General features: G+C 52.8%; 1 protein-coding gene across 10 annotated transcripts in view; it reads left to right on the top strand.

Moving 5' to 3' along the window:
• Grip2 (glutamate receptor interacting protein 2) overlaps positions 1-17272 on the top strand; it is an 85121-nt gene that overhangs the window by 59499 nt on the left and 8350 nt on the right. For 3 of the 10 annotated variants that reach the window (XR_015685252.1, XR_015685253.1, XR_015685254.1), the window contains exons 4-21: positions 423-568; positions 1218-1304; positions 1959-2034; positions 2904-3049; positions 3749-3896; positions 3981-4150; positions 4791-4913; positions 5219-5362; positions 7164-7350; positions 7682-7827; positions 8428-8508; positions 8738-8804; positions 8896-9041; positions 10068-10212; positions 12166-12305; positions 12785-12964; positions 13689-13860; positions 15010-15394. Coding sequence is in view for 5 of the 10 variants with exons in the window: in XM_087655811.1 (XP_087511937.1) it covers positions 423-568; positions 1218-1304; positions 1959-2034; positions 2904-3049; positions 3749-3896; positions 3981-4150; positions 4791-4913; positions 5219-5362; positions 7164-7350; positions 7682-7827; positions 8428-8508; positions 8738-8804; positions 8896-9041; positions 10068-10212; positions 12166-12305; positions 12785-12964; positions 13689-13860; positions 15289-15394 (2410 nt within the window). In the remaining 5 variants the exon portion in view is untranslated. 10 annotated transcript variants of the gene reach the window in all.

Here is a 17272-nt window from a genome sequence, read left to right as displayed (position 1 = left end):
CAGAAGCCACTGCTTCCAGGGAGCCCTCCAGGGCTTCCAACTAAGGTAGTACTCTGTACATGCTGACCTAGATGGTCCCCCTAGACGACAAGGGCTGGAAGTTAGCCTAAATGCCCAGATGAACTGATCAGAAGAGTTTCAGAGGACTATGGGAAGAAAACAAGAGCAGAGCAATGGGCGGGCCACCATTGGGCTTGTGCAGGATGGTCACCATGATGCTGTCACCAGGCCAGCATAGTGGGACAGGCTGAGGACTTCTGGATGTCATATTCAGCCTTGGTTAGACAGGTGCTATCTCACCCCTTGCTGTGTGGCCTTGGACAAGGGAAGGACCGCTCTGAGTCTCTGAGGATCCTGGGGGAGGGTGGTGCTACCCAGAGGCTAGCATTGACCCAACTTGGGCTCTGGCTCTCTTGCTGTAGGAGCGATCTACTGAATGTGGGCGACTATATCCGCTCAGTGAATGGGATCCGTCTGACCCGGCTCCGACATGACGAGATCATCACATTGCTGAAGAATGTGGGCGAGCGCGTGGTGCTGGAGGTGGAGTATGAGCTGCCCCCGCCCGGTGGGTGCCCTTGGACGGGGAACTCTGTCCACTGCCTCAGGCATTGGGGGACACAGATGCCTCCCTGCCTGGGCCTGGGGTGGGGTTGGGGATCACCTAGACAGGGTGGGTGATGTCTAGAGGCTGGCCACACATGGTAGAGCATGCTAGACACAGTATGCTGTCAACAGGTGGTGGTGGGACCCTGTTAGTAACCTGTCATCTTGCATAGCCAGATGGAAAGGAGTCTGGGAACACAGACTGAATAATTTGTGTCCTGATCCATTGCTCCTGACCCCACTGCCCTGCACTGAACACAGCGGCCTAGGATTTCTCTCAGCTCTGAATTTTCAAAGTTGGTCTAAAGACTTAATTGGAGTGACTGGAAGCAAGTCTGGTCTAGCCTTGAGTCTCTCCATATCCCCTGCTCCGCTGTGGCCCTCAGGAGCTTATCAGGCCCTCTCCCCGGTCTGTGGTGGCCTAGGTTGGGTAGAGATGAGGACCTTCCAGTGCCCTGCCTCCTCTGCCTATATATAAAGTAGAGAGAGGTCAGCCAGTCGCTGTGACTGTGGCTGGTCACTTGGTTCTCCTGGAGTGAGCCTTGGGCATGGCTACCAGCAGCACAGAGATGTGGCAGAGAGACTCAAGGGAGGCCTCGGTTTCTCTGCAGCTCCCGAAAACAACCCGAGGATCATTTCCAAGACGGTGGACGTCTCCCTCTACAAGGAAGGCAACAGTTTTGGCTTTGTCCTCAGAGGTCAGTGTGCCAGTGTGACAACCCTCCTTGGAGTTGAGGTCACCGAGGATCCGTGCATGTCCTGCGTCTCATGGGTGAATGTGGCCTACATTTTGATTAGGGCTTTCTCGGTTTATTTATTTAACTTCGTTCTCTCCATGTGCTCATGCGACGTGGTGTGTGTGTGTGTGTGTGTGTGTGTGTGTGTGTGTGTGTGTGTGTGTGTGTAGGGGTCAGAGGACAATGTGTAGCTCTTTCCTTTCACTATGTGGGTTCTGTGTAACAAACTCAGGCCATGAGCATGGCTGGGCAGCAAGGATCTTTGCCTGCTGAACCATATCGCACCAGCCCTTTAAAGAACACAGGACCATGTAGTCGGATAGCAAATGGACAGTTGTGAGATGCCACGAGGCAGGCATGGCTGACGAGAGAACACAGCAGAGAGGATGGAAAGCTGTGGCAGAGGCATGACCTAGTAACTTGGGGCAAAAAGAAAGAGAAGATGAGATCTCAGGAGGAGAGGCACACTATGTGACCAAGAGGGGATTTGCATTGTGTTTCCTGTCCCTCATCACACCTGTGGGGAGGGAGGCTGACTGGGCTGGTATCAAGGCCCTTGGCTTGCCAGGAGAACTGTGGGTAAGTGACTCCTGCTTCCTGTTGACTTCTGTCCAGGAGGTGCCCATGAGGACCTGCACAAATCCCGCCCGTTGGTCCTGACTTACGTGCGGCCTGGTGGCCCAGCAGACAGGTGAGTCTGCCTGAGACAGAAGCATTTACATCCCTTGGTCCCTTGACATGTGGAAGCCGTGTAGACGCTGCATGGTTATCTGAGGCCCTGGATCTTCACATCACTTCCCAGATGGGAGATGGAGGCCAGGAGGGGACAACATGCCCAGAGTCACTCAGAATTGATGGGAGTGGCTAGGACAGACCCCAGTGTGACTCTTCCTAGCATCTTCTTGGCTCATCCTAGGGTGAAGCGCTCTGGGCTCTGTGACTGGCCATCTCTGGCTGGGACCGTCTGTGGAAACCTCTCATGTCCCAACACTGCCTGATTCAGCCCAGCTGGGATGGGAGGACAGGGTGTGGGAAAGAAATATGTCCAGGCCCTGCTGTTGTCTCCTGACCCCTCACCCATGTTCTCTGATCAGGAGACTCCTGACCATTTTAAGAGAAGCCTGGATCAGGCTTGTTGTAGATCTAAATTTGGTCTTGATCTGGGGCCCGGCATGAGTCACTATTCATAGAACCTCCTGGAATAGCTTTGGCACCTGTCAGGGTCGAAATTCCAGGGCAGGGGTTGACCCCAAACTGGAGCACTGCTGAGTTCTTTCCCAAGCTCATCTGTCACTAGGCCAGAGTCACTATTGGAAAATTGGGGTGGGGACAATGGGAAAAGATTCTACAATGAGCAGACCACCCCTTCTCTCATGCCGTGTGTCCCCAGTCAGGCAGACATCCTATCTGGGCTGTGGTTTGAGCGGCCTTGAAGAACACACCCAGCTCTGATGTGCTGTGTGTAGAGGTGGCCTGATACATTTTACTTATACTCTATCTGTTCACCCCTGATTCATTCTGTGTGTCCCATTCCCGATTGGGCTTTCATCTCCCCTACAGGGAGGGTTCCTTAAAGGTGGGCGACAGGCTGCTCAGCATAGATGGGATCCCACTGCACGGGGCCAGCCATGCTACCGCAATAGCCACCCTGCAGCAGTGCAGCCATGAGGCCCTCTTCCAGGTGGAGTACGATGTGGCCACCCCAGGTATGTCCAGGTCTGAGGGTAAGGGCTGGGACGAGGTCCCAGATCCTCAGTACTATAAAGTCTGTGTGAGCTTAGGCCAGTACTTTAGCCTCTCTGGGCCTCTTGACAGTATCAGACATCTCCAGATTTCACTGGGGATCTGGCAGGGACAATACAGGTGAAGTGTCTGCTCGTGGAGGGGGAATGTCAATTAGCATACTCCTGTGTATGTGTACACACACACACACACACACACACACACACACACACACACACACACACTCGAGCAGCCAGGGGCATAAGCTCTAAATAGATCATGAAGTGAAGGAGGGAGCGCCTTTGGGGAAGCTCTAGGCAGGATGAACTGTGAGTGCAAAGGCCCTGGGGCAGGAGATTTGGGCCGAGAGTGAGGGGGCCAGCCTGGCTGCAGCAGATGACTGAATGGGATGGAGCCAGGACAAAAGGGTGAAGGTAGAAGCCAGGGGCTAAGGAAGTGACTCACTGCCTCAGGGAGAGCTGATGTGAGACCAGGATGCTTGGGAGTAGGGGGTGTTTCTGAAGTAGCATGGAGGCCTGGCCTGATTTGCTGGTGGCTGCATGTACCTCTTCCCCTCCATGCCATAGCAGTAAGGGATAAAGGACAGCAGAGTTAGGCCAGGCAGGACAGCAAGCACCTTTATTTTCCACAAATCTTTATATTTTCCCTCCCCATCATTCCAGACACGGTGGCCAATGCTTCAGGCCCTTTGGTGGTAGAAATAGCCAAGACCCCAGGATCTGCCCTGGGGATCTCTCTCACCACTGGCTCCCACCGGAACAAACCAGCTATCACTATCGACCGCATCAAGCCAGCTAGCGTGGTGGACAGGTGAGGCGAAGCAGGGCTATGCAGGGCAGAGGCGACCTGGAGCCCTGTCCTCTGGACCAGCCTCTCTGTGCCCCTGTCCCACAGGAGTGGTGCCCTGCATGCTGGAGACCACATCCTGGCCATCGATGGCACCAGCACAGAACACTGCTCTCTGGTCGAGGCCACGAAGCTCTTGGCCAGTGTGACCGAGAAAGTTCGACTGGAGATCTTGCCTGCACCCCAGAGTCGGCGGCCCCTGAAGCCCCCAGAGGCAGGTAGGCACCTCAGCAGTGCTGAAGACCCAGACTTGGGATGGAATGGGGAGGTATTCTGAGGTACTAGAGATCCAGGTTGAAGCCTTGAGCAGGCAGGAGGACTGTCTGCCACACTTGGTAGGGAAAGTAGAGGCTGTGGGAAGGGCTGTGAGAGCCGGATGCTGGGGTTTGTTCATTTGGTCTCTGCTAAGGGCCTGGCCCTGCTGGAAGCTTAGGGATTCTTTCTGAGCCTCCCTACAACCTGAGGAGGCAGCCACTCTCCAGGGCCCATTTAACAGAACCAACAATAGAACCCAAAGCCAGGAATGAGGACAGCCAATCACTGGGGTGCCATGTGGTTCCATGCTGTCACAGGGGCCTTGTGGGCACCACCTGCCTGTTGTGCCTCTGAAGTCTTTACCGAGGGGCTTTTGTGGGTGGCACTCAGTGGGGAACCTCTGGAGTCCAGGGCGTTCCTTGAGGGGACTAGCCTCCCTGGCTGTCAATGCAGCTGGAGCCTGGTCCCAGTGCTTGCTTGGCACATGGGGGGTAGCAGTGCACACGAACATGGTGTCCTGTGCCTTGCTGGCCTGGGGATCACCATTGGCTTGTGGGGACAGCCCCAGACACCCAGGTCGCTTTCCTCTTCCCATTGCCACAGTGAGAATACAGAGGAGTGAGCAACTGCACCACTGGGACCCCTGTGTTCCCTCTTGCCATAGCCCAAGGCCAAGCCACTGCAGGGCACCCACCTGGGCACCTGGAGGCCAGGACCAGAGCCGATGTAATGTATCTGCTGCTGCAGCAGTTCTGCCGTCCTAATATCCCTTCCTGGTGGGTGGTATCGGTATATGGGGTAGAAATCAACACAGGAGCAAGGGGGATACCCTGCATCACTTAGCCTGTCCCTAGAGGTCTGTGGAAATCTTGGTCAGTGAGGCTCACAGGGACACACAATAAGGGATGTAGGTGAAGGAGAGAAGGCATGGCTGTCTGTGTTCATTCGAGTGTGTGGTTCTCCTCCCCGACCCCTGGGTAAGTGACTAAGGCCATGCTCGGGCTCACAGGGCTGTGCTCTTGTCTCCCCAGCCGTGTCCTCGACTCCCTTCTCCTCGCCAACTATGAACCCTGCCTTTCCCTGTGCCAACGCCAGCACCCTGCCCAGAGGACCCATGAGCCCCAGAACAACAGCGGGGAGGAGAAGGCAGCGAAGGAAAGAACACAGGAGCTCTTGTAAGCAGGAGGCCATCTCCATGGGGCACCCATGAGGCTAAGGATGGGGCTGGGGGTGAGACTTGGGTAGTGGGAGATGGGGGTTAAAGGAACAAGCCTGACCACCTAGATGTGGTGTGGGTGCACACTGGGGAGTCCCAGCTGTTAGAAAGGAGCCTCTGAAGCCAGTGTATTCAGTGTCTGATGCCTGTCACCAAGGACCACATAAGATCATTTCTGTGATGTGTCCAGGGAAACCCATAGGGACAGAAATAGGTTGAGGATAGATTGCCTGGGGCAAAATGCAGGTTCTGGGGCAATGGGTGAGGAGACAGCTATTCCTTTGTTCTTTTTTTGGTTTTGAGACAAAGTCTCGTTATGTGGCCCAGTCTGGCCTAGAATTCAGTCTTTCTGGCCTCAGTCTCCCAGCTAGGTTGCTATGGGAGAGGAAGGCAGTGCTTTAAGCCATCAAATTATACACTACACAGGTGACCACTACTGTATGGGAACTTCATATCCAATAAGGCTGTTCCCGAGAGCTGGAGGGATGCCGCAGTGGTTAAGAGCATTTGCTGCCCTTGCAAAGGATCCAAGTTCAGTTCCCAACTCCCATGAGAGGCAGATCACAACCACCTGTAACTCCATTTCCAGCGGGAGCTGATATCCTCTTCTGGCCTCTGCAGATACCTACACTCACATACACACAGCCCCACACAGACCTATACGCATGCACACAATTAAAAACAATAAAATAAATCTTAAAAATAAAGCTATTACCAAAGCAACTATAGAGTAGACTACAGAGCCCAGACCACAACACCGCGCAGTCCAGTCTTACTCTCCGGTTACCCACATTCAACCACAATGTGAAGATATTAAGTGGACAAATCTGGAAATAGACCATATGCTTTAAATTACAGTGTTCTGAGTAGGGTGGGAAAGGCTTACATCTGCCCCACTTGGTCCATTCCATGTGCAGCGTGCTTGCCCAGTTTATCTATCATGTACACGCTACTCGACTGTTAGTCATTCTCCAAGAACTCTCTTGGGCAGACTGGCTGGTGTCTACTGCCCAGGTGACCCAGAGTTTACTGAAAAATGTCTGGAGCAAGAGTCGTGGGGCTGGAGATGTAGCTCAGATTGCTTTTCTAGAATATATTTTTACCCTCAGCACTGAATAAATGAGCAAAGTAGTACCTGCCTATAATCCAGCATCCAGCGACCCTGTAATGGGGAAGTAGGAAGGTCAGAACTTCAAGGTCATGCTCAACAGCACACAAAGATCAAGGCCAGTCTGGGCTATAGGAGACCCAGTTTCAAAACTGAACAAAAGGTGCTACCATAGTGATTCTGGTGATTCTATGAAAACATACTGATATAGTAATTATATTTCACCATCAAGCTACAGTTAATATCTCTCCTCCCAAGGGGTGTTTGTAGGTGAAACCTCATCATGGGGCTGTCTGACTAGGGAGTCTGTAGACTTCAGTACTATCTGCGGTTTCAGGCATTTCCTGGGGTCTAGGAATACGTGCCCTATGGATAAGGGGGTGTTCTGTAATATAATAAGTAACACAGGCACCCAGAACCTCTTGTCTTACAAAATAACAGTTCCTAATGCTATCTCTCTTAGCCACTGCTTGTGCAGGGTAGACACCATAATGGCCATGTACAGACAAAGAAACTCAGGCTCATCCTAGGTGGTCCGGGGATCCCTCCTCCCCTGCCCCTCTGACCCCCAGACTTCATGAGGACTCTCAGTGGGCTGCCCTGGAAAGCTTCACCATCGTTCATCTGAACATGAAACCCTCCTGTCTCACAGTGTCACTGGCCTCCAGCACGGTAGGGCCCGGTGGGCAGATCGTTCACACGGAGACGACGGAGGTAGTGCTCTGTGGAGACCCCCTCAGTGGCTTCGGCCTCCAGCTGCAGGGGGGCATTTTTGCTACCGAGACCCTGTCCTCCCCACCCTTGGTGCGATTTATTGAACCTGACAGCCCTGCTGAGAGGTGAGCCTACTGCCTCTGTGGGCCTACAATTTGGGGAGCTCTAGTCCAGTGGGGAAACTGAGTCACAACTACAGCTTCACAAATCTACCTTACTTAGCATATTGGCCCTATCATCAGCCCCAGAGTCACACAGTATGTAAGCCCTGTCTGCCTGTACTCAGAGGACTCTGTGTCATGTAAGTTTCTCCAGAGAGAAACTGAGGCCCATCCAGGTCAAACCCTTAGCTGGGGGCAGGGCTGAGTTCAGAGACCAGGAGCTGAGAGTGGGCCCCCACCTTGCCCCTACCTGAGATTCACCAGCTTCTTCTCTCCACCGGACTCTGGGGGTTAGGTGTGGTCTGCTGCAGGTGGGGGACCGCGTCCTAGCCATAAATGGCATTGCTACTGAGGATGGGACCATGGAGGAAGCCAACCAGCTGTTGCGGGATGCTGCACTGGCCCGCAAAGTTGTTTTGGAGATCGAGTTTGATGTGGCGGGTGAGTAGACCACTCAGCTACACTCACTCTGGGACCCTGCCCCTCCCCCTTGCACTCCCTGAGACCATGCACAGTGCATGCCTAAGCCCTGCACGGGACGAAGGAGTGCACCAGGGAATCAGGAGTCGGGAGGACTTAACGTGGATTGCATGCAGCAGTGACTCCAGGCAGCTGAAGAGTCCAGGCTCTGATCCTGGGAGTTCCATAGGAGAATATCTGGACAGGAAACGGCCTCCCTCTGCCTCTGTTTCCCCGTCTGTCAATTAGTAGAAAACAGAGTAGAGACAAGTATGTGAAAACGCCTGGATCCAAGTTGGTCAAGTTTTGCTACAGGCCCCGCACTGGCCAGCGGTCTCCAGCTCTGGCCTCCACCCTGTCTCTATTCTGAAGACAGCACTCAGCTGTCTGGAGCCAATTCGTCAGCCTTCCGGGCCTCAGCCTTTCCTCCTCCATAAGGTGGAAGCAGCGGGGTGGGGTGGCTTGGAACATTAATCTCTGAGATTGCCTCCCTCCCAACCCAAGAGAAGCCACAGCGGGTGTTAGGTGCTGATCTCTGAGCTCTTCTGGAGTCTTGAGTCACCCGTGGCTGTTGGTTCACAGAGTCTGTCATCCCAAGCAGTGGGACCTTCCACGTGAAGTTACCCAAAAGGCGTGGTGTGGAGCTGGGCATCACCATTAGCTGTAAGTCCCCATGGTGCTCTATCTGCTGTATCTCACTACATCTCCACAATGGGGTGCAGACCCATTTATAGAAGGAAAATGGACACCCAGAGAGGTGAGCTGATTTGCTCACCCCTTCACCCCATGCCAGGAAGAAATAGGACCAAGAACCAGTAGTGTCCTCTCCCAACCCCACCTTAAGCAGAACCCTTGAAAACCAAATTCACAGCCTGTCTCCTCTGCCCTGCAGCGGCCAGCAGAAAGCGAGGGGAACCCCTGATCATCTCTGACATCAAGAAAGGCAGCGTGGCGCACAGGTGGGGTGCCACACGGGCAAGGGGTGTGGCCGTGAGGGTAGGGCAGTGCTCCTCTGCACTGGGCTCCTCCATCCCCACCCCACTCATGCAGGACTGGCACCCTCGAGCCGGGCGACAAGCTGCTGGCCATTGACAATATTCGCCTGGACCATTGCCCCATGGAGTATGCTGTGCAAATCCTGCGCCAATGTGAGGACCTGGTGAAGCTGAAGATCCGGAAGGACGAGGACAACTCAGGTGTGTGCCCAAAAGACCACGCCCAGCGGCCAGCTGCTTGGAAGGCTGGAGGACGTGTGAGGGAACCCCTGCTTCCCACATCCCCCTGCTTCAGGGTCCTCGGGAACCACTACAGGGCTCCCCAGAGTGTGAGAAGTTGGCAGGATATCGGATATCTGAGCGGCTGGTTGGTACCGCTCTTGCAGGCTGCAGGGCTGGCCCTGGCACAACAGAGACAGAACTGTGAGCTGGGAAGCAGGGAAGAGAGAGTCAGAAGTGGGTAGTAAGAGGTGTAGTAGTAAATGGAGTGTGAACCCTTGGTCAGAGAGAGTCTGTGGCCCTCACTCTGGAGGAGAACCCACTGGAGGCCAGCTTCCTTCTCATTCCTCTCCCCCCTCCCACTTGTCTCCTGTCCTCCTTTCTCTCCTGCTTTTTAAAAACATTTTTAAAATGTATTTTGTTGTTATGTGTATGGGGGTTTCGTCTGCGTGTATGTCAGTGTGCCATGTGCATGTCCAGGGAGACCCGAAGTGGAGTTATAGATGGTTGTAAGCAGACATGTGAATACTGGGAACTGAACCTTGGTCCTCTGGGAGAGCTGCAAGCACTCCTTACCCCTGAGCCATCTCTCCAGCCCCTCCTTTCATATCTTCCTCCTCTCCCTCTTTTCCTCTTTTTGCCTTCACTCTTCCTTTCTTCCTCCTTCCTTTCTTCCTCCTCCTCTGCCCTCCCTCCTTCTCTCTCACTTCCTCTCTTTGTTGTAAATCCTGAGTTGTTGTGGGTGGCATGCGAAATCTGTTTTCAAATCTTGGTTCCATGTTCCTGTAGCTTGTATGGGTTTGTTTGTTTGTGTTTGTTTTGTTTCCCCTTCCCTTCATGGCATCTGGGCGTTGGGCTGGGAGCCTGGGGTCCCTAGATTGTACCCCGGAAGGCCTGAGCAGGTGTGTTTGAGAATTTGATGAGGTCATTGGTGTTTGAAGAGTGATGAGACTGGGAGGGCTAGGCTCCAGCCCACCCATTCCCCTCAGGCTGCCTGTCCAATTGCAGATGAGCAGGAGAGCTCGGGCGCAGTCAGCTACACAGTGGAACTGAAGCGCTATGGCGGACCCCTGGGTATCACCATCTCCGGTACAGAGGAACCTTTTGACCCCATCATCATCTCTGGTCTCACCAAGCGGGGTCTGGCTGAAAGGTAAATCAGAACTCAGTGGGGACACAGGGAAGACCTGGGGACCCCCAGGGAGCAGAAGGTGGACCTTGGGACCACCCAATCTAGATTTATTTTTTTTTACTTCTGACCCAGCAGTGAACAACTCAAGAGCAATTACTTTCTCTCTGAATACCTACTCCTTATCCTTAACATGAATTTTGGTCCAGCCCAGCAGCCAGGGCACAGAAAATGAGGGCAGAGGGGAACCACAGCTAAAGGGTCCAGCCAGGGCAGGACAGCTCACCTTCAGCTGCCTCCCAGAGTGTCTGCCCTTAACAATTTCCACTGTGAGGATTCTTAGGAGTAGTGCCCCATTGCTTGAGCCCCATGTGAGGCTTATTCTGGGACCCTGAGGCTGCTAGGCTGATACCTACTCTTGTCTCTGGGGCTGTCCCAGGAAAGGAGCCCCGAGAGGAAGCATCCTGCCTGTCCCTGGGTTGGGTGGACAGAGGAGAAGTGGGCCCCAGGCATGTGAGTCCCAGCTTCTATCTCGGCAGTGCAAGGAGTGAGTCAGGGGTACCAGAAAGAGTGAGTTCCCCTGCCCCACCCGACAAGGCGGTGGCCTGAAGAATGAACTTCACAGGGCCTGAGCACCCAGCACATCTACAGCGCCAGGGTCCAGACTCAGGCTAGGCTGCTCCTGGAGCACCCTCTGCTGGACTCTAGAGAGAATGCAGGGGCCTGGTGGCCCAGGCCGACTCCAAAGGGTGGGTGGTTCTTCACAGCCTTCCTGGCAGGGCAACACAGCCCAGAATAAATGGAGTGCGATCAGACTCATACTCCAAGCCGGCTTTCTAGTGGCCACATTCAATAAGTTAAGTGAGAATAAACGAACCTTAAATATATATGCCTTATAACGTGTAAGCAATATGCATGTTTTAAAGTTAGCATGCAAAGTAACAGGTTTCATCATAACATTTTCCTATGTACATGCCACCATTACACTTGGTTCCTACTCCTCTCCCCACTCCACAGCCATCCCTGTCCCTCTGCCCCCCTTTCCTTCCTGTAAGTAGTCCTGCTCCTGCAGGTCTCAAGTATCCATCCATTACCCTCTATTTCTGTTTCCCTTAAAGCTTATCTTTCTTATCATCTTTGTAACCTCTCCCTGTATATAATTTTAAATCTAGCTCCCACATAGGAGAGGAAACGATTTGTCTGAGCCTGGCTTATTTTGTTCAACTTATTTCCGTCTACTTCCCTACACATTTCTCTCTTCTTTTCGGGTATATGGTTGTGGTTGGCCTGACACCCGCTAGGTAGACCAGGCTGAGCCTGAACTCAGAGATCTGCCTGCCTCTGCTGCCCAAGGGCTGGCATTCAAGGTGCATGCCAGGACTGGAGAGATGGCTCAGTGGTTAGAACACCTGACTGTTCTTCCAGAGGTCATGAGTTCAATTCCCAGCAACCACATGGTGGCTCATAACCATCTGTAAAGAGATCCGATGCCCTCTTCTGGTGTATCTGAAGACAGCTACAGTGTACTTATATATAATAAATAAAATAAATCTTTAAAAAAAAATGTCAAGGTGCGTGCCACCATGCTAGACATCTATTTTCAGTTTTTTGAGAGGCCTCAACAGTGTATCTTAGAGAGCTCCAGCCCAGCCTGTGCTACATAGCAAGACCTGTCTCAGGACAGATGAGGAGGAAGAGTGACTCTGAGTTGAATCAGCGGAGGTATAAGGTGTGGAGTCCAGGGGAGAATTGTACCATGGAAGTTCTGCGGCTGGCTTGGACCTCTCAGCCCTCTCTCCCTCTCCTCCCTTGTTCCCTCTCTTCCCACCTCTCCCAGGCAGGACCTTAGGATCCCCCTTCGAGCTGGGGCCAGCCAGGCCTGTGCCTTGAGGCCTCTGCAGGGTATTTAAAGGCAAGGCTGACATCTTCTGAGGCCCTGAGCATCTGGGTCTCATTCGTGTTCTGTCCGCCCCTCAGGACTGGAGCCATCCATGTTGGGGACCGCATACTGGCCATCAACAGCGTGAGCCTCAAGGGCCGGCCCCTGAGTGAGGCCATTCACCTTCTGCAGGTGGCAGGGGAGACTGTCACACTGAAGATCAAGAAGCAGCTGGACCGTGAGCCTGGCCCCTTCCTGGGGTCTTCCTGGCCTACAGAGGAAGGGCAGTCCTGGGTCAGAGAGGGGGTGGGGTCCTAGACCAGCTGATGAGGAGGCTTAGAGAGAGGAGAGCTGAGCCTTGGTGGCACAGTGCAGTATTGGGTACATTCTGGGTCCAAACCATGTTCCTCATTGGTTCCTGTCTCTCCATATTCCTACATGTTCCTGTGTTCTATGTTTCTGTGTCCTGTGTGTGCTACAGTTTACCTGAGTCTTGGGGATCTTGTTTTAATCTGGGTTTCATTGCTGTTTATCATATGACCTATTGTTGAGCCTCACAAGCCTCAGTTTTCCCATCTGTGGGATTTACTTACATGCCCCACCCACATGACAGCAGCCAGATTGTCAAGAGCCTGGGATTCACAGAAATGGGGGAAATGGAGGCTCACAGAATATCTATGTCTCTGAGGTCACAGGTGATACCCCTTCTCTTCCCAGGTCCCCTTCTCCCCCGCCAGTCAGGCAGCCTCAGTGAGGCCAGTGATGTGGATGAGGACCCCCCTGAGGCCCTCAAGGGAGGCTTGCTGACAACCCACTTCTCACCTGCTGTACCCAGCGTGGACAGTGCTGTGGAGTCCTGGGGCAGCTCTGCCACAGAGGGTGGCTTTGGGGGCTCAGGTAACGAAAACCTTGGACAAGTTTTGTGAGGGTGATGCTGCTGCCTCCTCTTCCTGGGACCTCCTTTCCCTGTTAGCTTTTTCCTTCTGAGAAGGTTCCTGAGGGCATCCTGACTAGCTCCATCCTTCACCTGCCCCTCAGAGGGACCTTCAGTCCTATCTTTCCTCTTGTGCTTCTGCTTTCTCTCTCCTTATCCCCATGCCTACCACACAATGGGTCTTAATTCATGTTTGCTGCACCCAGACAAAGGCAGACACCAACCTCCTTGCCCATGTGGCTAAGACCCACTGGTGCTGCCCACTGGCTTGTGGTTGGGGTTCAGGGAATTAGCTCAGAAGCCTCCATGGGTCCTTGGTGGATCCCCACTCCGGTTCACAGTTAGAGATTTTGGCTCTCCTTGTGTGTCCTTATCCCAAACTCAGGCTGCATCACAGTTGTCATCCTGGGGCTCCTGAGGTAGATCTGTGTGGGTCCAATCAGAAACTCCCTTTCAAAGAGGCCCTTTAGCAGGCCTGCCTGTGGAACTGACCGTGGTCCTGGAACCTCACTGTCGACTGATGGATGTCCCTAGTGCTTACTAAAGTAACAGGGACTCCTGGGTCTCTCAGTGGTCACTTTGACCTAAGAAAAGCACAGAGATGCCCACTGGCATCCAATTGCTGGGAATCAGGGAGGGAAAGACAAGGACAGAGAGAAGGCCCACGTCCCTCTCTCCACCCGCCAGGCTCCTACACTCCGCAGGTGGCAGTCCGGAGTGTGACTCCTCAGGAGTGGCGTTCCAGCAGACTGAAGAGTAGCCCCCCACCCCTTGAGCCCCGGAGGACGAGCTACACACCGGGCCCCACTGACGAAAGCTTCCCAGAGGAGGAAGAGGGGGACTGGGAGCCACCAATGAGGTCTGTGGTGGGAACACTTGTGGGACTGGTGGGGGTGGGAAGGGTAGCCAGAAGGTAGCAACACCAGGACTGGGGAGTTAGGCGGACAGGAGGGGAATCCTGAGGAATGGATCTGAAAAGGATGTATTGTGGAAAAATAGCAGCCAACGTGTTCTAGTTGGGCAGCAAGTGGCTTGTTCCTCCTGGGTCTGTGAATAGCTGTCTTCAGAAATACAACACCAGACTCAGAATTTGAACCCAGACCCCTCCTCAGGTCAGGTTCACCACCACCAGCCCAGGGTTCTGCATGTTGCATGCATATAACTAGGCTCATACAGCAGCCAGCTCCCCCAGAGTGGGACCCCACAAGAAACACCTGCACTTCCTCTGCCCTGGACTGACCTCTTTACTCTGTGCTGCACTGTCCTCCTTAAAAGCAAAGTTAGGCGGGGTCCCCAATGGAAGAGTTAGAGAAAGAACTGAGGTAGCTGAGGGGATTTGCAACACCATAGGAAGAACAATATCAACCAACCGGAGCTCCCACGGACTAAACCACCAACCAACATGGAGCGACCCATGGCTCCAGGACATAAATGGGAGGAGAGGCCTTTGGTCCTGTGAAGGCTCAATGCCCCAGTGTAGGGGAATGCCAGGGTGGGGAGGCAGGAGGGAGTGGGTGGGTGGGTGAGCACCCTCATGGAGGCAGGGGTAGGGGGATGGGACGAGGGATTTCTAGAGGGGAAACCAGAAAGGGAATAACATTTGAAATATAAATTAAAAAACTATCCAATAAAAGAAAAGAAAAAAGAAAGCTAAGCTAAGCTAGGCCTTTGAGAAGTGAAGGCTTCGTAAATCACAGTATGGCTAAAGGCTAAGGGTTCTGAGAGCTGACAGAGCAACATAAAGACTGCAGTGGATCCCGCAAGCTTGGTGTTGGCTGCTGATGGGCCACATAGTGTGGGCTGGCAGGATGGGTACTGCTCACCCCTCCCCAGCACAAATATCCCATCTTCTCCATCCATCTGTGTCCTGGCTGGTTCTGGCTCTGTCCTGTCGCTGTCCCGTGGTGCCATGTGTCTGGGTGGGACCAGGGACTGTCTTCTGGGGCTATCCCATGGATCTTTCTGTCTGTCTCTGTCTTCTATCTGTCCGTCTGTCTTTCTTCCCCAGGCATCCTGTGTCACCGCTCTCCACCCCGTCTCATCTGCCCCTGTTCTAAATGGCTACCAACAGTCTTGGTCGCCCCTAACTGCGTCTTCCCCACCCCATTCTGTGTCACCAACCACTGCCCTGGGGCCCCAGCACTGCCACCGAGGACACCTGCCTGCCTGCCTGCCTGTCCTATGGCCCCTGGAGCCCAGCACTGGGCCCTGGGCAACGAAGACTCCTCAGGCCCAGCCCACCCACCCTCCCACCTGCCAGGAGTTGACGCTGTGGTTCCTGTTGCAGCCCAGCCCCTGGCCCCGCCCGAGAGGAGGGCTTCTGGAGAGTGCTTGGAGAGGCCCTTGAAGACCTGGAGTCCTGTGGTCAGTCTGAACTGCTAAGGGAGCTGGAGGTACTGTCACCTGACCAAGGGACCTATAGGGGCATCTAGGCACACTGGAGGGCTGGGGAAAAGGCTACCATTCAATGAGGTCATGCTTGTGTGTTGCCTGGGGATGTGTAGTACCTATGTCTTGTTGCTGTGACAAATTGCCTGACAAAAGCCACTTTAAAAAGGAAGGGCTGGGGCTGGGAATGACACACTTGTTAAAGCATTTACTTGGATCCCAAGAAACTAGGGTGAGCATGGTACCTGCCTGCAGAGAGAGAGAAAGAGAGAGAGAGAAAGAGAGAAAGAGAGAGAGAGAGAGAGAGAGAGAGAGAGAGAGAGAGAGAGAGAGAGACCCTGCTTCAATAAATTTCAATAAATGAGATGAAAGGGCTATCAGGGGTTAAGTCTGAACAGCAACTTTGGGCTCCACATGCTCTTAGACATATATGCCTGTGTATGCACACACATCCATACATGCACACACATCCCCATGCATACCACATATACAAACATGAGAAATGAGAAGTGGGGGGAAGGACTTATTTTGGCCCACAATTCCAGGACACAGTCTATCGTGGCCAGGAAGTCACAGCAGCAGGAGCTTGGGCCTGTTGGTCGCTGCACCTGCAGTGAGGAAGCAGAGACCCGAATGCTGTGTTCACCTCTATTTTTACTCTGACCCCAGCCTGTGGGTTTGTGCCACCCACATTCAGAGGGCATCTTTCCACCTCACTTAACCCACTTTAATGGACTTGTTCACCAGTTTTTCTCCCAGCATCAGCACTAATGATTACAGTGTATGCACTCTCAGCCAGGCACCCAGGGTCTGAAGGTCTTTATACACAGCCAGGGGTGAAGGACACGCACACATAAGCAGAGGATCTTAAGAATGTCTGAGTGTGTGCATGGAGGTACCCTGGGGCCATCCTGCGTTCTTCGTGAATATGCACATGTGACACGGGTGACGAGGGACCACGGGCCAGCTGTGGATGAGGTCGCCACACGTATGGGGCAGGGGGGTTGACAAGGCCATTCTTAGCTCAGTTTTGGGAGCAACAGAAAGCTCTGCTTCATCTGCACCACCCCCTCACTCCCACCTTTACCCCGACCCCATCTGATTCTACCATTGTTGATTGGGGCCATAACCTTTTCATAAGCCTTGCCAATTACCAGGCTAAAACACAAAACAAAAACAAAAACAAAAAAACAAAAACAAAAACAAAAAAAAACCAAAAAACCCAAAACCTGTTTTAATCTTTCCATCTCTCCCAATTGTTTTGTCTTGCTCATTTTGACGCTTATTTTCTTAGACTTTTATATCTATTTATCTCTGTCTATCTCTATCTAATCTATCAATCTATTGATTGATCAACAGATAGATGTCTTCTTCATACAATACATTTTCTTTTTTTTTTAAAGATTTATTCATTTATTATATATAAGTACACTGTAGCTGTCTTCAGATACACCAGAAGAGGGAATCGGATCTCTTTACAGATGGTTGTGAGCCACCATGTGGTTGCTGGGAATTGAACTCATGACCTCTGGAAGAGCAGTCGGGTGCTCTTAACCATTGAGCCATCTCTCCAGCCCCATACAATACATTTTCAAAGCTACGAGTTGACCTGTAAGTGCTGATTTGACTGGACCCCACCAGTTTTATTTGTGGGACTCTTGTCTACTTGGTATCCTGTATTTTAATGTTTTCTGCTGTTGTGTTGATTTAAACCCTTGAAATCTACAAAAATGAAGTTTGGGGTTGTGCTGGTCAGGGTTTCTATTGCTGTGATAAAAACCACGACCAAAAGCAAGTTAAGGGTGGGGGATTTCTTTCATCTGACTCTTGCACACCATGTATATAGTACATTATACAGGGAGTCCAGGCAGGAACTCAGGGCA

The sequence above is a fragment of the Rattus norvegicus genome, chromosome 4 (assembly GCF_021556685.1).
Source record: "Rattus norvegicus strain SHRSP/BbbUtx chromosome 4, alternate assembly SHRSP_T2T, whole genome shotgun sequence".
NCBI classification, from domain to species: Eukaryota; Metazoa; Chordata; class Mammalia; order Rodentia; family Muridae; genus Rattus; species Rattus norvegicus.
The sequence above is the reverse complement of the archived record's forward strand: the minus strand, read 5'-3'. Positions and strand labels throughout refer to the sequence as shown.